This window comes from Carettochelys insculpta, chromosome 8 (assembly GCF_033958435.1).
Source record: "Carettochelys insculpta isolate YL-2023 chromosome 8, ASM3395843v1, whole genome shotgun sequence".
Taxonomy (NCBI): Eukaryota; Metazoa; Chordata; order Testudines; family Carettochelyidae; genus Carettochelys; species Carettochelys insculpta.
The window spans coordinates 9,836,144-9,857,926 of record NC_134144.1 but is presented as its reverse complement, the minus strand read 5'-3'; the positions used below and the strand labels follow the sequence as shown (position 1 = coordinate 9,857,926).

General features: G+C 41.3%; 1 protein-coding gene across 5 annotated transcripts in view; it reads left to right on the top strand.

Moving 5' to 3' along the window:
• The window catches only part of CREB1 (cAMP responsive element binding protein 1), a 46,689-nt gene that overhangs the window by 9,613 nt on the left and 15,293 nt on the right, over positions 1 to 21,783 (top strand). For 2 of the 5 annotated variants that reach the window (XM_075002001.1, XM_075001998.1), the window contains exons 2-3: positions 16,273 to 16,419; positions 20,977 to 21,077. In XM_075002001.1, coding sequence (XP_074858102.1) covers positions 16,337 to 16,419; positions 20,977 to 21,077 — 184 coding nt within the window. In that variant the 5' untranslated portion in view covers positions 16,273 to 16,336. Of the gene's footprint in view, positions 1 to 9,694; positions 9,912 to 10,367; positions 10,490 to 16,272; positions 16,420 to 20,976; positions 21,078 to 21,783 lie in introns of those variants that run through there. The other 3 variants (XM_075001997.1, XM_075001996.1, XM_075001999.1) reach the window with 3 other exon arrangements.

The following is a 21,783-nucleotide window of genomic DNA, read 5'->3' as shown; positions in this document are numbered from 1 at the left end:
TAATCCAACTACAAAAAGAAGCCCCTTGATCAATGTAAAGATTGTGGTTGATGTTCACACTGTAAAATTAAGACAGTCCACAAACAAATGAGATTGGCTTGAAAGACTACAAATAATGGCATTACATATAACACAGCAGGTAATATTTTCCTGTTTTTATAGCCTTCATACATACATATCTTCTAGACAGTGTAACTATATAAATAAGATAAGGAAACACCTGTAGTGAGACAATTTCCTTGCTTTCTAATATAGGTGCAAGATTTCCACTTGCATATGGAAGTGGGTCTAATTTAGTGTTTTGTGACTACAGAGTTTGAGCTACTGACTTTTTGAGAGAGCAGTTGTTTAAAGAAAACTGCAACAAGAAATTTGTCTGTCTATTAAAGCAAATTAAAATTCAGAGTGAACTTTGACTTTAATTTAACCCAAGTGCAAAGGAATGAATGATCAGTTTGTTAATGTCTGCCCTATAGAGAGAAAACAGTCTGATCAAGAAACTATCCTTAATCAACAGCCTGATAACTGCAAATTTCACCTTTACTGGGAGATCACCTCTGAGCAACCAGTCTGTGCTCCCCTAACAGGGTGTTTAAATCAAGTTTCCCAAGATTACTAATCTATCCTTCAGTACCCACTTCTCAACGGTAACTAGTTATTTGCGTTATAGAAAATCATACGCTCAACATGCAGCCTTAGTGATGGGGTAGGTCCAATGCTTCCTTACAAAAGGGGGATCCAACACTAGGCCTCAGAGGTTCAGGGCTACCATAGCATCTACAGCTGGTGGAGCCAAGCTGCTATATATTTACTGACCCTCACCCAGCAAACTGAGATGTATGAATGGATTTACGGGTGGAATGGATTTAAGGGTCTTGATCCATCTGACTTTTTCTTGAGTGGTTCCTTTAGGTCTAACTGGATGGGTCTCCAGAGTTTAGAACATACTTGGGAAACTTTTTTCCATTTAAATGGGAATGACAGGTCAGATAGCAGTTCCAAATCCTGATAAACTCCATACAGTGAGAAACAGGTGCATGTTTGTCTTGTCAAATGGAACTGAATCTGTTTCTGCCTTTTTTCTGGGTCTCTTGGCTTCATTTCCTGACTGTCATTTTGCTTATTGTTCACACAGACATTATCCTGCTTTCTGTGCTTCACACTCCCACTTCCTCGCTCTCAAGGGGTTTGCTTTCACAGTGAGGTCTTCCCTCTCTTATTCTCAGCTGCTTAGCTCTTTCAGCCAAAGAACCATCAAATGCTGATGTTCTGTACCTTCTTCCCCTATAAAGCACTTCTCCAAATATTCCACATGCTCTCAAATAGCAAAAGAGAAGAGAATCTCTGTGTTGTGTCCCCTCATGGTAGTGAACATGACATAAGGGAGCTGCAGTATTTGAGACTACTGGTATGGGTCCCCCATTTGAGATCATAAACCAAATGCTGCAAGTCTTAGTATTGATGTGGTCATAGCTTTGTTTTTTGAACTGCCAATCAAAATGAAAACTGGTTTACAGTTTCATGCTGGATTCAAGTGCCAGTGTTGCAAGGGTTCAATTTATGACTTCCTGCAGTCACTGGCTTCAAGGTAAGTTGCCAAAAAGTGTGAGCTCTCATATGTTCTTTTTGTTCTCCAGACTGCAGTTCTGTAAGCAGCGTGATTCTAGCCAAAGATAAAGGGTATGATTGACTATGATAAGAAATTAAACCCATTATCAAACAGGATATTGCTGAGCACGACTGTTAGTTCACCAAGCCTATATCATCTGTCAAGATCTCGTTTTGTAGAAGAGATAGGTATCTTATCTTACACTCTGAGCACCAGCTCCTAGATTTTGGCATCAAAAATACTCTGACACCTATACTTTACATGGAGCAAAAAACTTCTGTGTTTGTCACGTTGGCCAAGGCTAGGACAGTGGTTGTTTTAGTGGCTTATCGTGCTGCTACAGTGACCTGCGTACAGCTTTCTGAATTAGAGCGGGTTCAATATTTTGATCTTTGATATGAGCAGCAAGTGAACAAGTTGTATTCTTTGATTTTATTGACATTTCATTTTTGTGAGGGGAAAATTGTGTGTGTACTACTAAAGACAGCCTCAAAACTTGGTGGTGTTAAAAATGAGATGCTTTAGGTTTTTTTAAAAGTAAATAAAAAAGGAGAGAAACCAAGATACTGTGAAATGCCATTAATTGAAATACATTACTGAACAGAACACATGAGAATTGTACTTAATCCTGTTCTTTAATAGTATGTGTGGTATGTTTATTGGAGTCCCAGGGAATTGGTCATGTACGTTTTAGGGCAAAATTTAGCCTTTACAATCAATATTGTATAGTTGCAGTACATGGAGATGTTAGTGATGGAAGCCATTTTGTTTTTATTCTGATCTGCATACTTAACCAAAAATATTTCCTAGTAATATATTGACTGTATTTCATATCCTGAAATAATGTATCCAGACTTCAAATAAAAGCAGACAAACTAATTATCCTTTTATTATCCTATATGTGTGCATCCAGGTGGAATCAGTAAATCGTACTCATGAATTAAAGGTGACTTGTCAAATAACTTTGACTGATGCCCAAGCCATGGCAGGTGTGTCCTACAGGGCTGAAGCTCAGACACACACCCCACAACAGAAGCCCCAAGACCTCCCCAGCTCCACTGGACATTTTCAATAGGGTCACAACTCCTTAAATATTGTCCGTAATACACTTTGCTGTGATTGTGATGACCACAGGGTTGCTGAGTCTCTTTAGAGATGTCACATGTGCTACCCATTGGTTATTTATGCTCATATCTGACTTGTAAAACTTCATGCACCTTCTCTACCAGCTGGCACCGAAAGATTCCTGGGTCACAGAACTTGCTGTTAGTTTTTTGAAAAAGAAGAGATTTGAATGAAAATGTCTGTCATTTAGGGTCCAATCCAAAACCCATTGAAATCATTGGCCATACTTCAGCTAGGTTTCTAGGAGATGTCTGCATTGTAGCCGAGAGTGCACTTTACAGTCTGCATAGACGGACTTACACTAGTTCTGCTCAAGCTAGTGGGCTAAAAATAGCAGGGTGGACATTGCAGCGTGACTGGAGGCTCAGGCTAGCCATCTGAGCTTGGACCTAGGGGGCTGAGTGAGCTAGGACTCTGGCAGCTAATCCAAGCCAGTACCCATGTGCCACATCATCCACCCTGATATTTTTTAGCTCTCTGCCTTGAGCCAAAGTCACTACGTGTCTGACTGCTGAATTATGAGGCATGCTCCCAGTCTTAGGTAGAAGAAACCCAAATTTCTTTAAAAAAAAAAAAAAGAAAGAAAAAGCAGGAAACCTTATGAATGTAAAATTGCGCGTCTCTTTCTGTTCCCTCCATCACATGGCTGAATTTCACATGCTCGTGGCCTCTCAAAACATTCACATTGTGGACTAGGATATTCCATGCTTCAGCTCTACATATATTCTTTAAAAAAGAGTTTGAGGAAAACCCAGCTGTAAGTTCAACAAATATGTGGAGAAATGGCCGTTTATAAATATTTTAAACATTCATTTTTGGCAAGTATACAAAAAATGCGCATGATAAGTTTCAGATGTGACACTGGTGACTTTGATCGTTCAAAAAGACTGAAGTAAAATTATCACAGAGAAGTGTGTTTGTACACTACTAATTCTGGCTGACAATGGAATGACTCATTTGAGTTAAATTTCACATGTGTTTGCAGGACCAGAACATAAATGTAAGCTTGCATTTGTTCATTGAAAGCGTGCACCAATTAGATCACCATTATGTTCTTTTTTACTTAAAACATTTTAAATTAAAAAAATCCCAGATAGTCAGGTAACACTCTTGTAGTGTTAAGAATACTGGGGCAACATTAACTCAGATATCTTGCATGTTTATTTTCTCCTCCTCATTCTTCCTGCTAAAGGAAGGTTTTATTGTATTACTGTTAGTGTATGCCAAAGACTTTACAGGAATTTCCTGACTTGGGTGATCCCCAGCTCTGATGTTACCTTTTGTACTTATGTTCAGATTAGACACTGACATCCTTTGTTGTGAGATTTAAATTGAGAATGAAAATAATTGTCACCCAGTAATTTCTGCCAGTAATTTGTCATATTGGTAGTCATGTTCCAAGTGTCTTAGAGATCTAAATTGTGCCCTGGGTTATTTAAATCTAAAAATGGAAATCCAGTTATGGTCATGTTGAAAATTTGGCTTGGAGTACATAAAAAAAAGTTCTTGTTGTAAGATTCTCTTTACAATATTCCACCAGGAAATCCATTAACAAATTGCATATAGAATTATGCAATCAGGTTGCTGCATTCTTGCATATCTTATCTACTGTCTCCTTTATAATACTACACTTGTCTCACATCACTTTCCTCATGTGCAGTAGACTAAACAAAATTGGTTGTAAAATGTACTCAGATGCTTTTAAAATCATGCTAATATAGACAAAAATAAGTATGACTGGAAGAACAATTCTGATCTGCAAAGTGACTGTTAAAATTACACATTTTTAGAGCTATTCCTTTTGTGGGAGAAGAGGAAGTTCCTAGTGCTGGGTACTCCTTTAAAAGGAAATAATCATAGAATCATAGAATACTAGGACTGGAAGGGACCTCGAGAGGCCATCGAGTCCAGCCCCCTGCCCCAATGGCAGGACCAAGTACAGTCTAAACCATCCCTGATAGACATCTATCTAACCTGTTCTTAAATATCTCCAGCGATGGAGATTCCACAACCTCCCTTGGCAATTTATTCTACTGTTTGACTGCCCTGACAGTTAGACTAGGATGCTTTTCCATCTCAAACATCATCAACAGCAATTTATTCTACTGTTTGACTGCCCTGACAGTTAGACTAGGATGCTTTTCCATCTCAAACATCATCAACAGTATTGTTTACCAAGTACCAATCTGTTACACATGTCCCACTGAGAATAGTGGGGACACACTACATTTGGCCTGCGGTAATTTCTGACACAGCTTCACTTAGATTCTTAAAATGAGTTTAGAGAGGTAGTAGATATCTTAGCAGTAAAAGAATGTTTTTGTGAGCATGTTTGTTCTGAAAATCATGGAAAGACAATACAAATGTAACTCAGAAAGTTGTTAAAAGAAGAACCACGCTGTAAAAGCATATGGTCATTTTTTCCTATGAATATCCTCACTAATAACAAAAAAACATGAAATAAAAAGTTGCTTAGAAGAATTACACCTAAAAAGTATTTTTCTTTCGGTGCTTTGCCTGAAGGACCTGTGTGTTTTTGTTGTGGTGTGGTTTTTTTTGTGTGTGTGTTTTGGTTGTGGTGTGTTTGTGTATTTTTTTTTAAACATACAGAGAAGCATATTGAGTAGATTTCTTAGCACTTGATTATGGCTTTATAATCTTTCAAAAACAACTATTACCAAAGAAATTGCTATGAATAAATCAGAGTGAAGGCAAAGCTCCACTGTTAAGTCACTGCATGAGAAAGAAACAAATATTACACCCCGTGTTTGTCAAAGTTGTTTTATTTCCAAGTAGTGAAATTATTAATGGGAGCTACGTGACCTTTATTGAAATGCTGCAGTACAGGGGTACTGTAATGTAAATTATTCCCTGCTGAACATCCTTGAACCGCTCCATTGCCAAAGACTGCCAATAATCTGTGCATGCATGACATAGAAGGGGTGAAAACAGAATCCATGCAGGTTGTTAGTCAAAAACTGGATCTGTGTGTCTATGTTAAGATACAATGTTTCTTGAAATAGTAATTTAAAATTATCCTGTTTAATATACTTTGGCTTTCTGATGTCTTAACTATCCGTTTCTTTAAGGTGAGGTATAAAATGGGTATGGGGAGTTGCATTCTTTTTACCCCTTGTTCATATTATGTGAAGAATGCATAACATCTTTTCCGCTTGATGATTTTCTTAAAAATATCAGAAATCTAGCAAGGGTTGTACCTTTTCCTGTTGGAGAATTTACTGGAATACTCAGAATTGTTTAGGGGCACCTTGCTCACCTCTTCCTTGAAGGGGCAGTATGTTAAATCTTTAACAATGAGAGATTTTCTCCGAAATTGACAGCTAAATAGCGGTTAGGAGTTTTTAAACAGTCTAAGTTTAAAACACTTCCCATTTCAACTACTTAAATCTCCACAAGGGGCCTTACCCTCCCCCCCACTACCATGTGGACAATCATGCAGTGTGTACCGCATGAGGCCTTTTTTTTTGCTTTTATTGAACTCCAAGATGTGTCCAACAATGTCTCATTAGCTGCTCTAGGCAGCATTTTGAACTCTGCTGCTCTGCAGCTAGGTAAACAACAATGTACCCCTCCTCCTTGCAAGCCCAGGGAACTTTTAAAATCTATTTCCTGCTGGCTAAGCTGAGCATGGAGTGCTCTCATGGGATCCTCCCAGCTGATCAGGGCTGACTATCACTCCAAATGTTTTCTTCTTCGACCACCACAGAGTTTTTGGATCTTACAAGTGTGTGTGGAAAGGAGTCAGTATAGACACAATTGCGAGTTACCCATAGGAACTGGGATACGTACTGCCACATTTCTCACTCCTGGTGTGAGAAGGGGTATGATCAGAGCACACTGCAGTACAGAGCAAAGATAAAGGAGCAAAGGCAAGTCATAAGGAGGCAAACCACCATTCTGGGGCTGCATCTGAGACATGATATTTTTATAGAGAGTGACGCAATCCTTGGCAGGGACCCCACATCCACAGCCAAGAACACTGTGCATACTTCTGAAGGTACTGAGGCAGCAGAAATATGTCTTAATCTGGAACATGAAGTTATAGATGAAGAGGTAGAGCTAGACCAGGACCTGGGGCTCACAGTTGATGTGCTCTGTGGCAAGGTGGGCTGGTGCAGCCATTGGACTATGAGTGCCATTGATTCCCCCACCACAGTTAGGAATGCCCATCTCTGGAAAGCCAGTCATTGTTATCCGTATTTCTCAGATTCACAGACCTTCACAGCAAAATGCAGTTTATTGTCCTGTACACTTGCGGAAGTGTGGCCCAATGGTCAGCTTCCCAATGCCAAACTCATTTGCAGTTGAACAATAGCAATCGGGAGCCTCCAGCTTACACACAGCAACTATCACACACTTATCTACTGAGAGGGTGGCTCTCATTTGGGATTCCCTGTACTGCAGTTCAGGGGTCAGCTCACCATACAGCTCCAGGTAGGTTGCTTTGCGCACCTTAGAGTTCTGTAGTCCCTAGTCTTCATCCCCCATCAGTATGACAGTGTGATTCCCCCATTCAGTGCTGGTTTCCCTAGCCTAGCATGATGGTCTGCCCAGTAGAGGTGTTCTGTGACAGCCAAGTGCAGTGCCAGGTTGCTTCTGTCCATGTCACTCACAGCGTTGTCCATCTGTGACTCTTCTTCCTTGCTCTGCAGCAAAGAAATCATTTAGCTTTTCAGCACTGTCCTCATCTGCCTTACTTGATTCCATTTGCCTCTGGTTTATAGTTGAATTTTGATCCTGAAATGAGCACATACGCTTTGTGAGCAGATGTCTTCTCCGTGATCAAGATAATATACACAGTCACAAACCCAAATTCGCCTACTGATACCCTTTCTGGTCCTTTTCCTGCATGTAGACTCTGTGGATAAGAGGACGTAGAGGACTAATACCGACAGAGTTTAGTTTAAGGGGAAAAATAGACCAGTGACCACTGCTGTTTCAAAAGTCTTATGCACTTCATCACAAGTACAGAAGGGTGCAAACTTGCAGTTTGTTTCAGTTATAACAGTGGTGCCCAATGGGAATTAAAAGATAGTCACACTTGTGGTTGTCATCTTTTTATATTAGTCACAGCCCCCTGAGCCAGCCAAGCTTCCCCAGCTCGCCCAAATAAATGCCCTCTCCTCAAGCCTGGCACCCCCAATCCTCTCCTTGTAAATGCAGGCGATTCACCAGAGCTGCCAGAGTCAAAGCCGCTGCTAGAGTGGCCAAGGCCAAAGGAGCATCTGGGGCCGCCACCTGGGCCACCACCAGAGCCACCGCAGCCTCAGGGGCCCACGAGGGGGGCCGCTGCAGCCATTGGAGCTGCCATGTGCTTCCTTCGCCTGGGGTGAGGTGTGTGTGTGTTAGCAGGCGGTGCTCCCATGAAGGTCTAGGAGGAGCCACATTTAAAGACTCCAGCGCTGCAATCGCCACACCACAGTATCTGATCCATCACGTGGCGAGTGGCGACGGTATTGGACACCACACATTTATGAAGTCTTTGATTGCTGTGCTTATGCAACCAAAGAGGAGTAATAGCCAATAGAGCTATTTTTCATAAAACTTCTTGGGGTAAATTAACTGGAACATGAAAAATGATTTGTGATATTCTAGCTAATAGGATTTTAAAAATCAGGCAGCTCTCATCTGCTAAGGTGTGTCAGACAGCAAGAACTGTTTTTTTGATGCAGAACTGCTTGGCAACCTGCCTCTGGCTTATTGCCCACTCGAGCTTAGGAGAACCTTACTCGTGTTATCCAAAATGGAGAAGGTTTTGAGCTTTTTGTTTCTAAACATAATCTTGATGTTTTTTTCCTTTCCTTGGAGTTTGGATTTTTAGAATCATGGTGTTCTTATGTTATATATCTCTTAAATTAGAGGTATCTAATTACAATGTTACTTCATTTTAACTAAAGACTTTTCAAAACATTTCCAAACTGATATTGGAATTACCCTAAAGAGCACAGCAGCTAAGTTGCTGAATTGAGAACAAAATTTACATTGGAATGTCCACGGTTTGGTTTACCCAAAGCGTCTTGCTTTTTTCCCATGGAACGTGACTGAGGTAGTTGGTGCCTGTATCTTTTCTTTGGTATTTTTCCTGAAGAAAACAGAAGTGTTTACACAAAGTTGGGCTGCTGTTGCTGCTTTCAGTATGTATAGAGCTTTTTCTTTAGCAATCTGAAAGTAGTCAGAGGCTAATCTGGTCCAGAATTCAGTGTTATTGTTGATCAGGCCTCAAATACTAGTTTTAAAACTGTTTAGTTTAATTGATCTGCTGTGCCATAACTTTCCTAAGCTATTGAGGTTTCATATTTTACTCAGTGCTGAAGTGTGATAAACAGAATGGGTATGCTGTTGCATGTGTTTTGTCTTTTATTTAGTTTCTGTTTCCAATGAATATACATTCCAATAATTTTGAATTGCTGTTCTTGTTGAACTGGCAGCTTGTCTAATGTAATGTTTCTAAGGGAATGTTTACAAGTGACTGGTTTGTATAGTATCCAGTTGAGTATTGAATGACAATGTGGTTGGAAGACTTCTCTGAAATTTGAGGCAATTCTCAATTACATACTAAGTATTTTTCTTTTGCGTATTAAAGAGTGAAATGTGACTTGCATTGATTGGTGCAGAATTTAACATTCAGTAAACTCTCCCTGTATGCTTGCTCTTGAGAATTATCCACTTTTATAGAATTTTATGTGTTCTACTGAGACACAACATGTCAAAATAAATGTTTTAAGAGTTGTCTTGGATGCATAATTTAACCAAGCAAAATACTGTACACCTTTTATACAAAACAGCATGTCACCTTCTAACTTTTTTATAAAGTAATTCCAAATATATTCCAAAACATCACAAGTTGATTGTTGAAAATCATACCAAATCCCTTATGCCTGGAGTCAGTCCATCCCCGACGTGACTTTGAATAGCATCTATGTTTATTTTCTTTGGCAGGTTGGTCGTACCCATAATTGTGGGTAAAATGTTATCCACAGAACAGTTGTAGAGAACATCCTGCTCAGTCCCTGGAACGGGGCATACTCTGTTGCTCCCTGGGGATGACTCGTGCAGAGCGTAGTCGCGCACAGGATTTGTTGAGGGATGAAGCATGAGTAGTGTGTCTAGAATCTTCGGAGAACTCAAGCTTGAGCAAACTGCAGATTTTTTTAAGGTTTGTATAGTCTGGCCAGATTTGGTCAGGTTTTCATAGGGATGGCAAAAGGCCTATCACTGGGAACAGGAAAAGATCTTGGGGAGATTTTGAATCTCTGCTTCAAAGCATGGAAGTGCTAGAGCTTCTCAATGGAATGGTTGTAAACATTTTTTTAACGTGGGCCAAAAAATGTATTTTCCTCAAGTCTCGTCTCGTTATTAGAAACTGCTCCACCATTTTTGCAAACACTTCAACAGATAATTCAGTCTGAGAGAGACACCTGGCACAGAAAATTTCTTCCTGAATGGTTAAAAGCAAAATTATAAGCAACTGAAATCTGTTTTATAATGCTCACTGCTGGGGTATATATACTGTATGCATTTCTACAGCTCCACCAGTAAGAGTGGAATCACATCGATATGGAAGCCATGAAAGAGGCAAACACATACTCACGACGCATCGTTGTAATTGTAGGTAACTAAATGACCATGGAATCTGGTGCAGAGAACCAGCAGAGTGGAGATGCAGCTGCTACAGAGGCAGAAACCCAACAGATGACTGTACAAGCACAACCCCAGATTGCAACATTAGCCCAGGTATAACAATTTGGTGTAGCATTTTTACAGCACTGTTCCCAAACTGCATAAGGGTTGAGAGAGAAACTGTCTTTTGAGGCAGATGAGAAGATGTTCTATTTTATGTGAGTCTCAACTAGCATGTGTGTTTAATTTTGTAATCAGAATTGTACAGTATCACTTATTGACTTAACTTCAATGTCATATTGGACTACGATAGGCCTGTAAAATTTTTATGTATAATCCATTTATAAGGAGAGTAAGATATATAATGTTTGAATTACTTCTTTTTACTTGTAGCATTCCTTCCCTGAAAGATACTTGGAAACTTTGAAATGCTGTGTTTCTGCACTGACTTGTATAAACATGGAGTTGTTCATTTGAGTTAGGAAATGTGTTGTGACAGTGTATCTGATTCTTAAGAAAACAAAATGACTTGCTGACACAGTTGAATAATACAGAGAATACATACATTAACAGAGGAGGTTGATATAAGCAACAGGTACAGACAACAATTTGTGATTTGCTGTTTGCTCATTATCAGAAATCCAAATTCTGCAGAATTGTCTCCCTTTCACTGGAGCATTATTAGACCTTTTATTGTCTTTAAAATTATTTTGTAGCAGCCATAAATGATGCAACCCCTATTACCTCCCTAATTTCTGTTCTAGCCAGGGTTCCACTGATGTTTGCTAGGACTAACTCCTTTGTATAAATGAGTATAGAATATGGGGTATGGCATCAGTCCCTTGTTTATTAGTTTCACTTGGTAAATTATTTTAATTCCCCTAAAGTATATAAAAATGATGCATCTTCCCCCTGTCTTTACGGTGTGAATTTCTGGTGTCATACTGACAGCATGATTATAAAATCATTTACCACTTCCACGTTTTCAAAAAATACATAACCCCTTTTAATAGGCAAGTGTTCAACTCTTCACTGAGATTACAGTTTTATGTAATTTGCAATATTAAAACGCTGAGAATTTGGCTGTATCGTAGAACCTAGTTAGCACTCTTTACTCAGGCAAAATTCCCAGTAAAGTCCATGGGGAAATTTTGCCTGAGTAATAAATATAGAATGAGATCCTGGATAACAAGAACTGGGTAACTGCAAGTACGTCTATGTCTGCACTAGGAAATTAGATCAAACTCGTTAAAGTTAATTTTTAGCGCCGGATTTTGTAAAGCTGAGTGTGCATGTCCACAAAACTACATGAAGTCGGTGGAGAGCATCCCTACTGGGGTTGGTACCTTCAGCGTTGTCAATGCACTGTAGGTACTTATCCCACAGTTCCTGCTGTCCCCTTGCATTGTGCGTTAAACTCCCAATGTCTGATGGGACAAAAAGTGCCACCAGTGCGGGTGATGGAGCATGCTGTTGAGACCACTGCAACCTAACATCAGTGAAAGCCACATATTAGGGAGATACATTTACTGTTTACAACACACAAAATAATTGCATCAAAAAGCCTCTGTGGCAAACAATAGGGATGTGTTACGTACAAGGACAAATTTTGGCTATTAAGCGTCCTCTGTGCAGCAGGTACGACACAGAGCTCTTAGGAACCTGCCAGACTCAGTTTGCTTGCAGTCATGGTAGGGCACAGACTTAGGAATATTTTCGAGCCTGTGAGTGAAAAACCAGTTTCTGCAGCTCTGCATGCTACAAACGTGGGAAGAGGGTGGTTGGACATAGGGTCTTTCAGGGCTTTGGCAGTGGCGATCACCATGTGCGTCTCCTTCCCATTTTGCTGGGGCATTGAGAGTTTCCCTTTCCCCAGGGGACTGTGGAAGGGGTGGTGGGGACAAGGCCCGGCAGCGTGGCATGTGCATCTCTCACAATCACCACATACTTCCCCTGCCATTGACTGAGCTGCCCCTCCCCCAGGAGCCTGGAGGAGGGAGAGGTGGTCCAGGCACAATAGAGCAGCTTGTATTATCAAGTAATAGAAGTCATGGATCTCCTGAATGCTCAGTGCTGGTGCTCATTTGCAGCCCTGGGAATTCATGGCCAGATGTGCTGCCTAGGTGTGCTGCGTGCTCTACTCACCAGGCTGGCCAGACAGGAAATGAAATTCAGATTTTCCCAAGCCATTTTCTACACACGTGGAGAAGAGCAGAGCTGAAAGTGGTGGCCAGAGCAACCACAATGAGGCACTGTCGGACATCTCCAGGAGGCCAAGAATGTCGAGTTTCACAATGCTCTGTCTGCACTACCCTGAAGTCGACCATTCAAGGTTGATTTTGGTGTTACTCCTTGCGAAAAGCAGGAGTAGCCAGGCTGGTCTTAGGAGGCCTTAAAGTCGGCAGAACGGATCCTGTAGTGTGAACTCCTTATTTAGAAAACCAAAACCAGCTAAATTTGACCTGATCTCCTAATTTCGACCAGGCCTACACATTTAATGGCTTTTTCAGTTGTTACTCAATATGCTAGTTTTCCGATCTTTTGTTACTTTGACTAAGTTATAATGCTGCTGTTACATTTTCTCGCACCTTCTTAACTTTATCCTAAGCTTTTACCTTTATTCTGAGTTATAATTTTTTATAATACTTGTACAATGGCTATTTAGAGCATTGGATGGGCACCTTTATGGCTTTTACAATCTAAATAAATAATAGCATTAGCTTAATTTTATCACCTTTTCATTTACAGAAAAATATTGCTCTCTTTTTAAAACACTTTATCTACTTATAAAATTTGCAGATGGCAGCAAGCTGAAAGACTTGCAAGTACTTGAGAAGACACGATTAGAATTTAAAATGACCTAGATAAATTAGAGTGTTGGTCTAAAATAAACACAGTGAAATTCAATAAAGAGAAGTGCACAGTTCTTCATTTAGGAAGAAAATGTTAACTATGCAAATACAAAATGGGGCATAAATCGTTAGGTGGTTGTCCTGCTAGAAAGGTTGTGGGGATTATAGAGGATCACGAATTGTCAACATATATTCAGTGTGATGCAGTTACATTCTGAGATGTATGTAATAGGTATTACAGGTATGTAATATGTAAGACACTGCATATAATTGTCTTGTACTACTTGGCAATGATAAAGCCTTAGCTGAACTATTGTGTCCAGTTCTGGGTGCCATACTTTAGGAAAGGTGGCAATAAATAAGAGAGTCCAGAGAGAAGCAACAAAAATGATACAGCCTAAATACCTGACTTATGAGGAAAGGTTGACAACTGGGGATATTTAGTCTTGAGAAAAGAAGCCTGAAGGGGGACCTGATAACTGTGTTTATGTTTCTCTGTTTCAAAGGGGATAATGATCAGCTGTTCTACCTCTCCAGTGAAAGTAGGACAAGGAGTAATGTACAGCAAGAGAGATGAATGTTTGGTATTGGGGGAAACTTTCTAACTGTGAGGATGCTTGAAACAGGCTTCCAAAGTAGGTTGTGAAGTTCCAGTGTGTAGAAGTTTATAACAGCTTGAACCAATACCTGTTAGGGATGGTCTAGCTTTATTTGGTCCTCCCTCAGTGCCGGAGGATGGACTAGATGTCGTCTGGAGGTCCCTTCAAGCCTTGTGCTTCTATAGGTCTGTAATTTTATTGTTGCATTTTTAGAGAGGTAGGGCCAGCAACCCACGCCGGGGGGCCAAGAATGGCACGTGAGCTGATTTGCATTGGCGTACAAGGTGGGAGCTCAGCTCCGCCCCTCCTCCCCCATGCAGCCAGGAGCTTGCTCAGAGCCAGGCTGACTGTGGCTTAACAAAAGACCAGCAAATGCTGCCAATAACCACCTAAATGGTAAAGTTCTGCAGCTGAATTTATTAATTTTATTTATTTATTACTAATTGTAAGTAGGACTGTTAGTGACTTTAAAAACTATCACTGGCACCATAGAGGTCAAAAGGTCAAATTTCGGCACTGCACCTTGGAAAGGTTGCTGACCTCCGAGCTAGGGAATGATTCCCTAGTAGAAAGGAAAGTTATACTTCCTATTTTGAATAAAGTAAACTGGTTCCGTAAGGTATGAGTCGGGAACATCTGCTGAAGTCATCATCAGTTGTTGGCTTAGCTTAACGACAGACCAGCCTTCGCTTGATCAGCCTTGCTTTCATTGGCAAGAACTGCTTTAGTCGGCTGTGTTCATTATTAATAAGGCCACATAATGATGGAACTTAATTTGCTTTTAAAATTAAATTTAAAAAGGGTTGTTTTGCAAGGTCAGATTCCTACTGCCTGAGAAGCTTGTCACCCAGAAATTTCATTACCCTTTTTCCAACTGACAGGGAACAGTTGTCCCCACATTGTGCTATGCTAGAGAAGCTCCTAATTTCAGCTGCAGATTGCACCTGAGATGCAGAAATAAAAGACATTCACCTTGCTACCCTCAAGCCCCACCCCAGAGCTTAGAAATAATGGAGCTAATAGATTTTGTGGGCCCCCCCCCAGGCTCTGGGTGGGTCCAGAAATGAGGGGGTTCAGTATGTGGGGGTGGGGCTGGCAGGAGCATGCTGGGATGGAGATGTGGGGGTCTGGTCAGGAGGCAGGGTGCAGGAGTGATCTTGGGGTGCAGTGTCTGGGCTGGGGATAGAATGCAGGAGCTGGCTGGAGGTGTGGGGACTGGGTGTGAGGTAGGGTGCAGAGCGTATGGCAGCGTGGATGCAGAGTTTGGGCAGGAAGTGGGCTGTAGGAAGGGACTGGGGATGGAGGTGAGGTCTGGAGAGGGAGTGCAGTATGGAGCTCCTGGGCAGGAGGAAGGGTGCAGGAGTGGACCGGGGGTGGGAGGGTGAGGTCTGGAAGAGGGGTATATGAGCAGGGTAAGTGTGGGGAGGGGCTAGGCAGAAGTGGGTGCAGGAGGAGTTGGTCTGGGCAGGAGGGGCAGGGGATGGTGGCGCGGGGTCTACTTGGCACAGTTGGGGTCATGCATGTGGCTCCGCATAGCTCTGTATGCTTCAGGGAAACGCCTCCGGCTGAGTGCTTACTTGTAGCACAGAAGCTGCTTCCCCCCTGCCAGGTAGAGTCTGCAGGCCAGATCAGGCCCTGGATTGAGCCTGTGAGGCTCAGGGCTTCTCCTTCACCCCACTGCGGTGGTGTCGCTTCAGCCATGGTGCTTGGGCGGGTGGGGGAGGCAGAGCCCCAAGGCTCTCAGCTGGATTTAGGCCAGCCTGTGGGCCATAAGTTCCCTGCCCCTGCAGTATAGCATTGAAGTGACTACCTAGAAGTCACGTGTTTCCATTGGAAGCATGACTGTTTGAACAGTTGGTCTGTAGGCTTTATTTAAAAGGACTTCTGGAGGTCTAGTGTCCTATGACTCCCCAACTATTTTGTTTGATAACCTTTGTGGTTTATACTCTCCTAGTCTGAAAATTTGACTCGCTAACTAATTATGACTTTTATTAGTTGGCAAGTATTCTCCTGCATTTTCTAGTCTGAAAACAAAAATAGCTCTCTCCTGTATATTTCTACTGGTGAGTCAGCAACACCTGTAGGAATAGTCACAGTTCTGAAGAATATTTAATTGCTGCAAGGAGCGGATGCATATTATGATTTGATTACATTACTTCAAAATAGAGGGGTTTTCTTCATTTCTTGGCGTTGGTTTTAGAACAAGAAATTTAGAGTCAAGAGAATATTCTTCTACAGATTAATGTATAATTTAGGACATGATGGTAGGCATAGACACAGTTATGGTTTTTATGTGTTTGTGTGTGCCTTTTAAGCAGTTTGGGTTGCCAGAGCCCTTTCTAGGAGAAGCATCATCATCCTTTAACTGCTGAAAATAGTCTTGGTAGTCAAATAATCAGATGTTGCAACAATCTAATATATATTTCATCTCTTTTTTTTTTTGTAGGTATCTATGCCAGCAGCTCATGCAACATCTTCTGCGCCAACCGTGACCTTAGTGCAGTTGCCTAATGGGCAGACAGTTCAAGTCCATGGAGTTATTCAGGCAGCCCAGCCATCAGTTATTCAGTCTCCACAGGTCCAGACAGTTCAAGTATGTGTTAAAGAATATCAGACTTAGAACTCAATGCATTCTGTATAGCCTTAATCAGTTCACCTTTATCAAATGTATGTGTGTCCTGTATCATGTCAACTTAGAATATGTTTAAGGGAGAATCTGTACTGTGCTTGTTATCCCATTACTTTTGTCTTTCTCTTTATGGCTTATCTGCTTTTTGTTTCCGTACATAAGTGAGTTTTCATTTCCCTCTAGAACTTGCTTATTGAATGTAATCCTATTAGGATGTGCTTTTTGCTGTTTTTATTTCTATATCTGGTTTTTACGTGCTTTAAGGTGAACATTTACTAGACCTTTTTTTTGTCTGACTTTTTGGTGACTTCTAAGATGTCACATGTCTATATCTGAAATGAACAACACATTTTTTAGAGATTGCTGAACTACTAATGTGGCTGATGTTCAGGGATCAGAGTGTCTACTTCTCAGAAAATATTTGTACTGATTTACATGCATGTTTCTACCTTCGGCAGATTGCAGGTTAATGGACCCTAAGAGTAGGTGCTATGTACTTTATTAAAGTGACTTTAATCAGGTTTTGAACGTTAACTTTGTAAACCATTATAATTGCTTGATGCTTTATGAGCAAAGAAAGACGATACAGCTCATGATTCATGAAATGAAAAGCCAATCTCGAGACTGTTTAAAGATTTAGTAGGAAAAGCTTCAATAGTCCAGTGGTTCCTTCTCTGAGCAACATTTTAATGTACCTCTTAAATCAAGTGTTGCTGAACATGGAAAGAGGAGTGATTTAGGTTGTTAATAATCACATAGGACCTCTAGTATTGGGAACCCACAAAGATGAGAACTAAACAAAATTAAAAGCTAACTTTGGAGATTTTTAGAGAGGTATTTAAATCAGTATTAATTTTAAAAAATTAGGTGACTTCTCATCCTTTAAAACGATCTTGTTTATTTCCTTGGATTGCTGCTGTTCTACACTTTTGGCAGCCTCTACCTGCCGCAGACCACTGAAGTTTGAATTTAGGGGTGAAGTGGAATGATGGAAGAAGACATAAGAAGAAAGGTGCAACAGAGGAGGATCCTTGATCTGTACTGTGAAAGTAGGGAAATTATCTAGTTATCTTAGGTGTGTGTATACAAATGCAAGAATCCTGGGAAACAAGCAGGAAGAATTGGAAGTCCTGGCACGGTTAAGGAACTATGATGTGATTGGAATAACAGAGACTTGGTGGGATGTCTCACATGATTGGTGCACTGTCATGGAAGGATATCAGCTCTTCAGGAAAGGCAGGCAGGGAGAAAAGGCAGTGGAGTTGCCCTGTATGTAGGAGAGCAATATGATTTCTCAGAGCCCCAGTATGAAACTGGAGAAAAGCTGGTAATGGACTCTGTGGGTTAGGTTTAGAGTTCAGAGCAACAAGTGTGATGTTGTGGTGAGGTTCTGACATAGGGCACCTGAACAGGTGGATGAGGTAGATGAGGCTTTCCTCGGACAACTAACAAAAGCTTCCAGATCACAGGCCTTGGTTCTCATAGGAGACTTCAGTCACCCTAACATCTGTTGGGAGACTAATACAGCAGTACGCAGACAACCGAGGAAGTTTCTGGAGAATGCTGGGGAGAACTTTCTGGTGCAGGTACTGAAGGAACCCACCAGGGGCTGTGCTCAGCTCAACCTGGCGCTCAAAAACAGGGAGGAATTGGTAGAGGAAGCAAATGTGGGTGATGGTCGAATTCAGGATCCTAACAAAAGGAAGAAAGGAGAACAGCAAAACACAGACCCTGGACTTCCAAAAAGCAGACTTTTACTCCCTCACAGAACTGATGGGCAGGGTCCCTTGGACACTAACATGAAGGGGAAAGGCATTCTGGAGGGTTGGCTGTATTTTAAAGAAAGTTTACAAAAGTTACAGAAGTACACCAGCCCAGTGTGTAGTAAAATAAGCAAATATGGTAGGTAACGAGGCTGGCTTAACAAAGAAATCTTTGATCATCTTAAACGCAAAATGGAAGCGAACAAGAAATGAAAACTTGGACAGACGACTAAGGAAGAGTATAAATATGTTCCTTGAGCACACTGGTGCGATCAGGAAGTCCAAAGCGCAGTTGAAGTTGCGGCTAGCAAGGGATGTGAAAGGGAACAAGAAAGGTTTCTACAGGCATGGTAGCAATAGAAGACTGGTCAGGGAAGGTGTGGGACCCTCACTGAATGAGGGAAGTAACCTAGTTAAATGATGTGGAAAAAGCTGAAGTATTCAATATTTATTTTGCCTCTGTCTTCACAGGCAAGGTCTGCTCTGAGTGCTGCATTAGGCAGCACAATATGGGATGGAGGTGAGCAGCCCTCAGTGGAGAAACAACAGGTTAAGAACTGATTTAAAAAGCTGGACGTACGTATATTCATGGGACTGGATCAACTGCATTCAAGGTTGCTGAGAGAGTTGGCTGCTGTGAGTGCAGAACCATTGGCCGTTATCTTTGACAATTTGTGGCGATCAGGGAAGGTCCCTGGTGATTGGGAAAAGGTAAATGTAGAGCCCATCTTTAACAAAAAGAAGAAGGATAATCTGGGGAACTGCAGACCAGACAGCCTCACCTCAGTCCCTGGAAAAATCATGGAGGGGATCCTCAAGGGATCCATTTTGAAGCACTTGGAGAAGAGGAAAGTGATCAGGAATAGTCAATATGGATTCACCAAGGGCAAGTTATGCTTGCCCCACTGGATTGCCTTCTGTGACAAGATAACTGACCCTGTGGATGTGGGAAAGGCAGTGGGCATAAAATACCTTGACTTCAGCAAAGCTTTTAGTATGGTCTCCCACAGTGTCCTTGCCAGCAAGTTAGAGAAGTATGGATAAATGGGATGTAAGGTGGATAGAAAGCTGACTAGCTTTTCAGTATCCAGTATAAAGCAGCATACCCCAAGGGTTAGTTTTGTGGCCAGTTTTGTTGAACATTTGTATTGACATGGATGAGGGGGTGGATTGCATCCTCAGCAAATTTGCAGATGACAGTAACCTAGAGGGAGAGATTAATATCCTGGAGAGTAGGGTTAGGATCCAGGGAAACCAAAACAAAGAAATCTGATGAGGTTCAACAAGGACAGGTGCAGATGTATCCCAAGCACTGCTACAGGCTGGGAACCAACTGGCTAATCAGCAGCTCTGTAGAAAAGAAGCTGAGGTCAACAGTGGATGAGAAGCTGGATATGAGCCAACAAGGTGCTCTTGCAAGCAAGTAGGCTCACCCCAAACTGAGGTGCATTGGTAGGAGCATTGCCAGAAGATCTAGGGAAGTGATGTTCCCTTTTTTTCACCACTGAGGCTGCATCTGGAGAAGTGCATCCAATTCTGAGGCTCCCGTCAAAGAAAAGATGTTGGATGCACTGGAGAGAGTCCAGTGGAGGGTGACAAAAATTATTATGGGGCTGGAGCACATGACTTCTGAGGAGAGGCTGAGGGATTTCGGCTTATTTGGTCTACAGATGAGAAAAGTGAGAGGGGATTTGATAGCAGCCTTCAGCTACCAGAAAGGGAGTTCCAAAGACGGTGGAGAATGACTGTTCTCAGTGATGACAGATGACAGAACAAGGAGCAATGGTATCAGATTGCCTTGGGGTGAGGTCTAGGTTGGATATTAGGAAAAACTGTTTCAGTAGGAGGGCGGTGAAGCTCTGGAATGGGTTACCTAGGGAGGTGGTAGAATCTCCTTCCTTAGAGGTCTAATTCTGATCTTGACAAATCCCTGGCTGGAATGATTTATTTGGGATTGATGCTGCTTTCAGCAGGGGGTTGGACTTGATCACATCCTGAGGTCTCTTCCAACCTTATGATTCTATCATCCTGTTATAAATCTGGAATTTCACAATTTTCACATGGTAAGTGGCACTCTTCTGTCTTTAGTGATTCAAGATAAGCAATTGATAAAGAAGTGTTGGAGGGTGAAATGCAAAAATGTATTTGAAATGATGGTATTTAGAGTCCAGTATTTGTTTGCTGTGGTTGTATAAGCCTTCAGTATGTCATCAAGTGAGACGCCTTAAGCACCAAGTATATAAAGTAAAACTAGGAAGGGCAGCTGCAAGACCTCCATATCCTTGTAGAGTTTTCTAATTAGTTCTGTCACAACTGTACTCCTCATTCCCTTTCTCCCCACACCTTTTGCTTTCAATCCCATGTTGCTTCTAGTTATTGTGGCTTCAGGCCTGACTGTCTGCCTAGCTTTGTTTCTTTGGATTTGATTGAAGCAGGATGTGAGGAAGGAGTTATGGAAAGACAAAAAAGAGGATGGAATCATTATTTATAATAATTTGCCCTTTATATATTCGCTTATTTGAGTGCCTTAATTGTTAAATACATGTCCAAAGCTAGATGTCTGACTTTCAGCATATATGTATTCCTTAACAATTGATCAATTATTACTTTCAGTTTCCTAGGTCAGGGTTCTGTGTATAACCTGGTAATGTCTGTCGCATGTGGAGAAAATTTGCTTGTAATGGTAGATTTTTTTTAGCTTAGAATTGGTTTGTTAAACTTGCTTGCAATGGTAAATTTATTCTGTTCTTATGTACAGATATCCACTATTGCAGAAAGTGAAGATTCACAGGAGTCAGTGGATAGCGTCACAGATTCACAAAAACGCAGAGAGATCCTTTCCAGACGACCCTCCTACAGGTATGGATGGTAAAAGCGGAAGCGTTTTGCGTGGTGCATTTATTCAGCAAATGGGTAGACAGATTGTTTTGGCAGTTAACCTGAGAGCTACCTTTTTAAAAGAATATTTCTCCAGTGGCATTTTTCCATGAACAATATCTGACAGGATGCCAGGAAAATAAGCAGAATAAGACATGGATGGAGGGGGTGTGTGTGTAAAAAGTGTGCTTTTATGGAGAGAGAGGGCAAAGAAAATCAATTGAGAATAAGCTGAATGCTTAAGAAATCTATGTGTAGAATGTTTAGATACTATTGTGGTAGAAGTCACTTGAACAGATATTTAAAATTTGGTGCACCATTGAAACGAGCAGGTAGGATGCCACTGTATTTTCTGGCTTATCTGTAAATCAGCTTTTCTGTTTGTTGTAATGTAGAAACACGAGCAATAGTCAGAATTAATTTTTTCCTTCACCTGAGACTCTCAGTGAAAATATGACATTGTGTGGCTCATAAAAACTACTGTAGGTAGGATTTCTTAAAATTTGTCTTGCTTCTGGGGGGAGCCTAGTTAATAAACAGGCTGCAGGTGCCCAACCGAGAGGGAAGTGGGCTAGTCCCGTTAGTTTACAAGGATTCTCTCCAAAGTGCTGGAAATCAAGAATGTCTTGGGTATGACAGTGCTAGCTCAGGGCCTCTCTGACTTGCATGGCAAGCACTTACGCAGAAA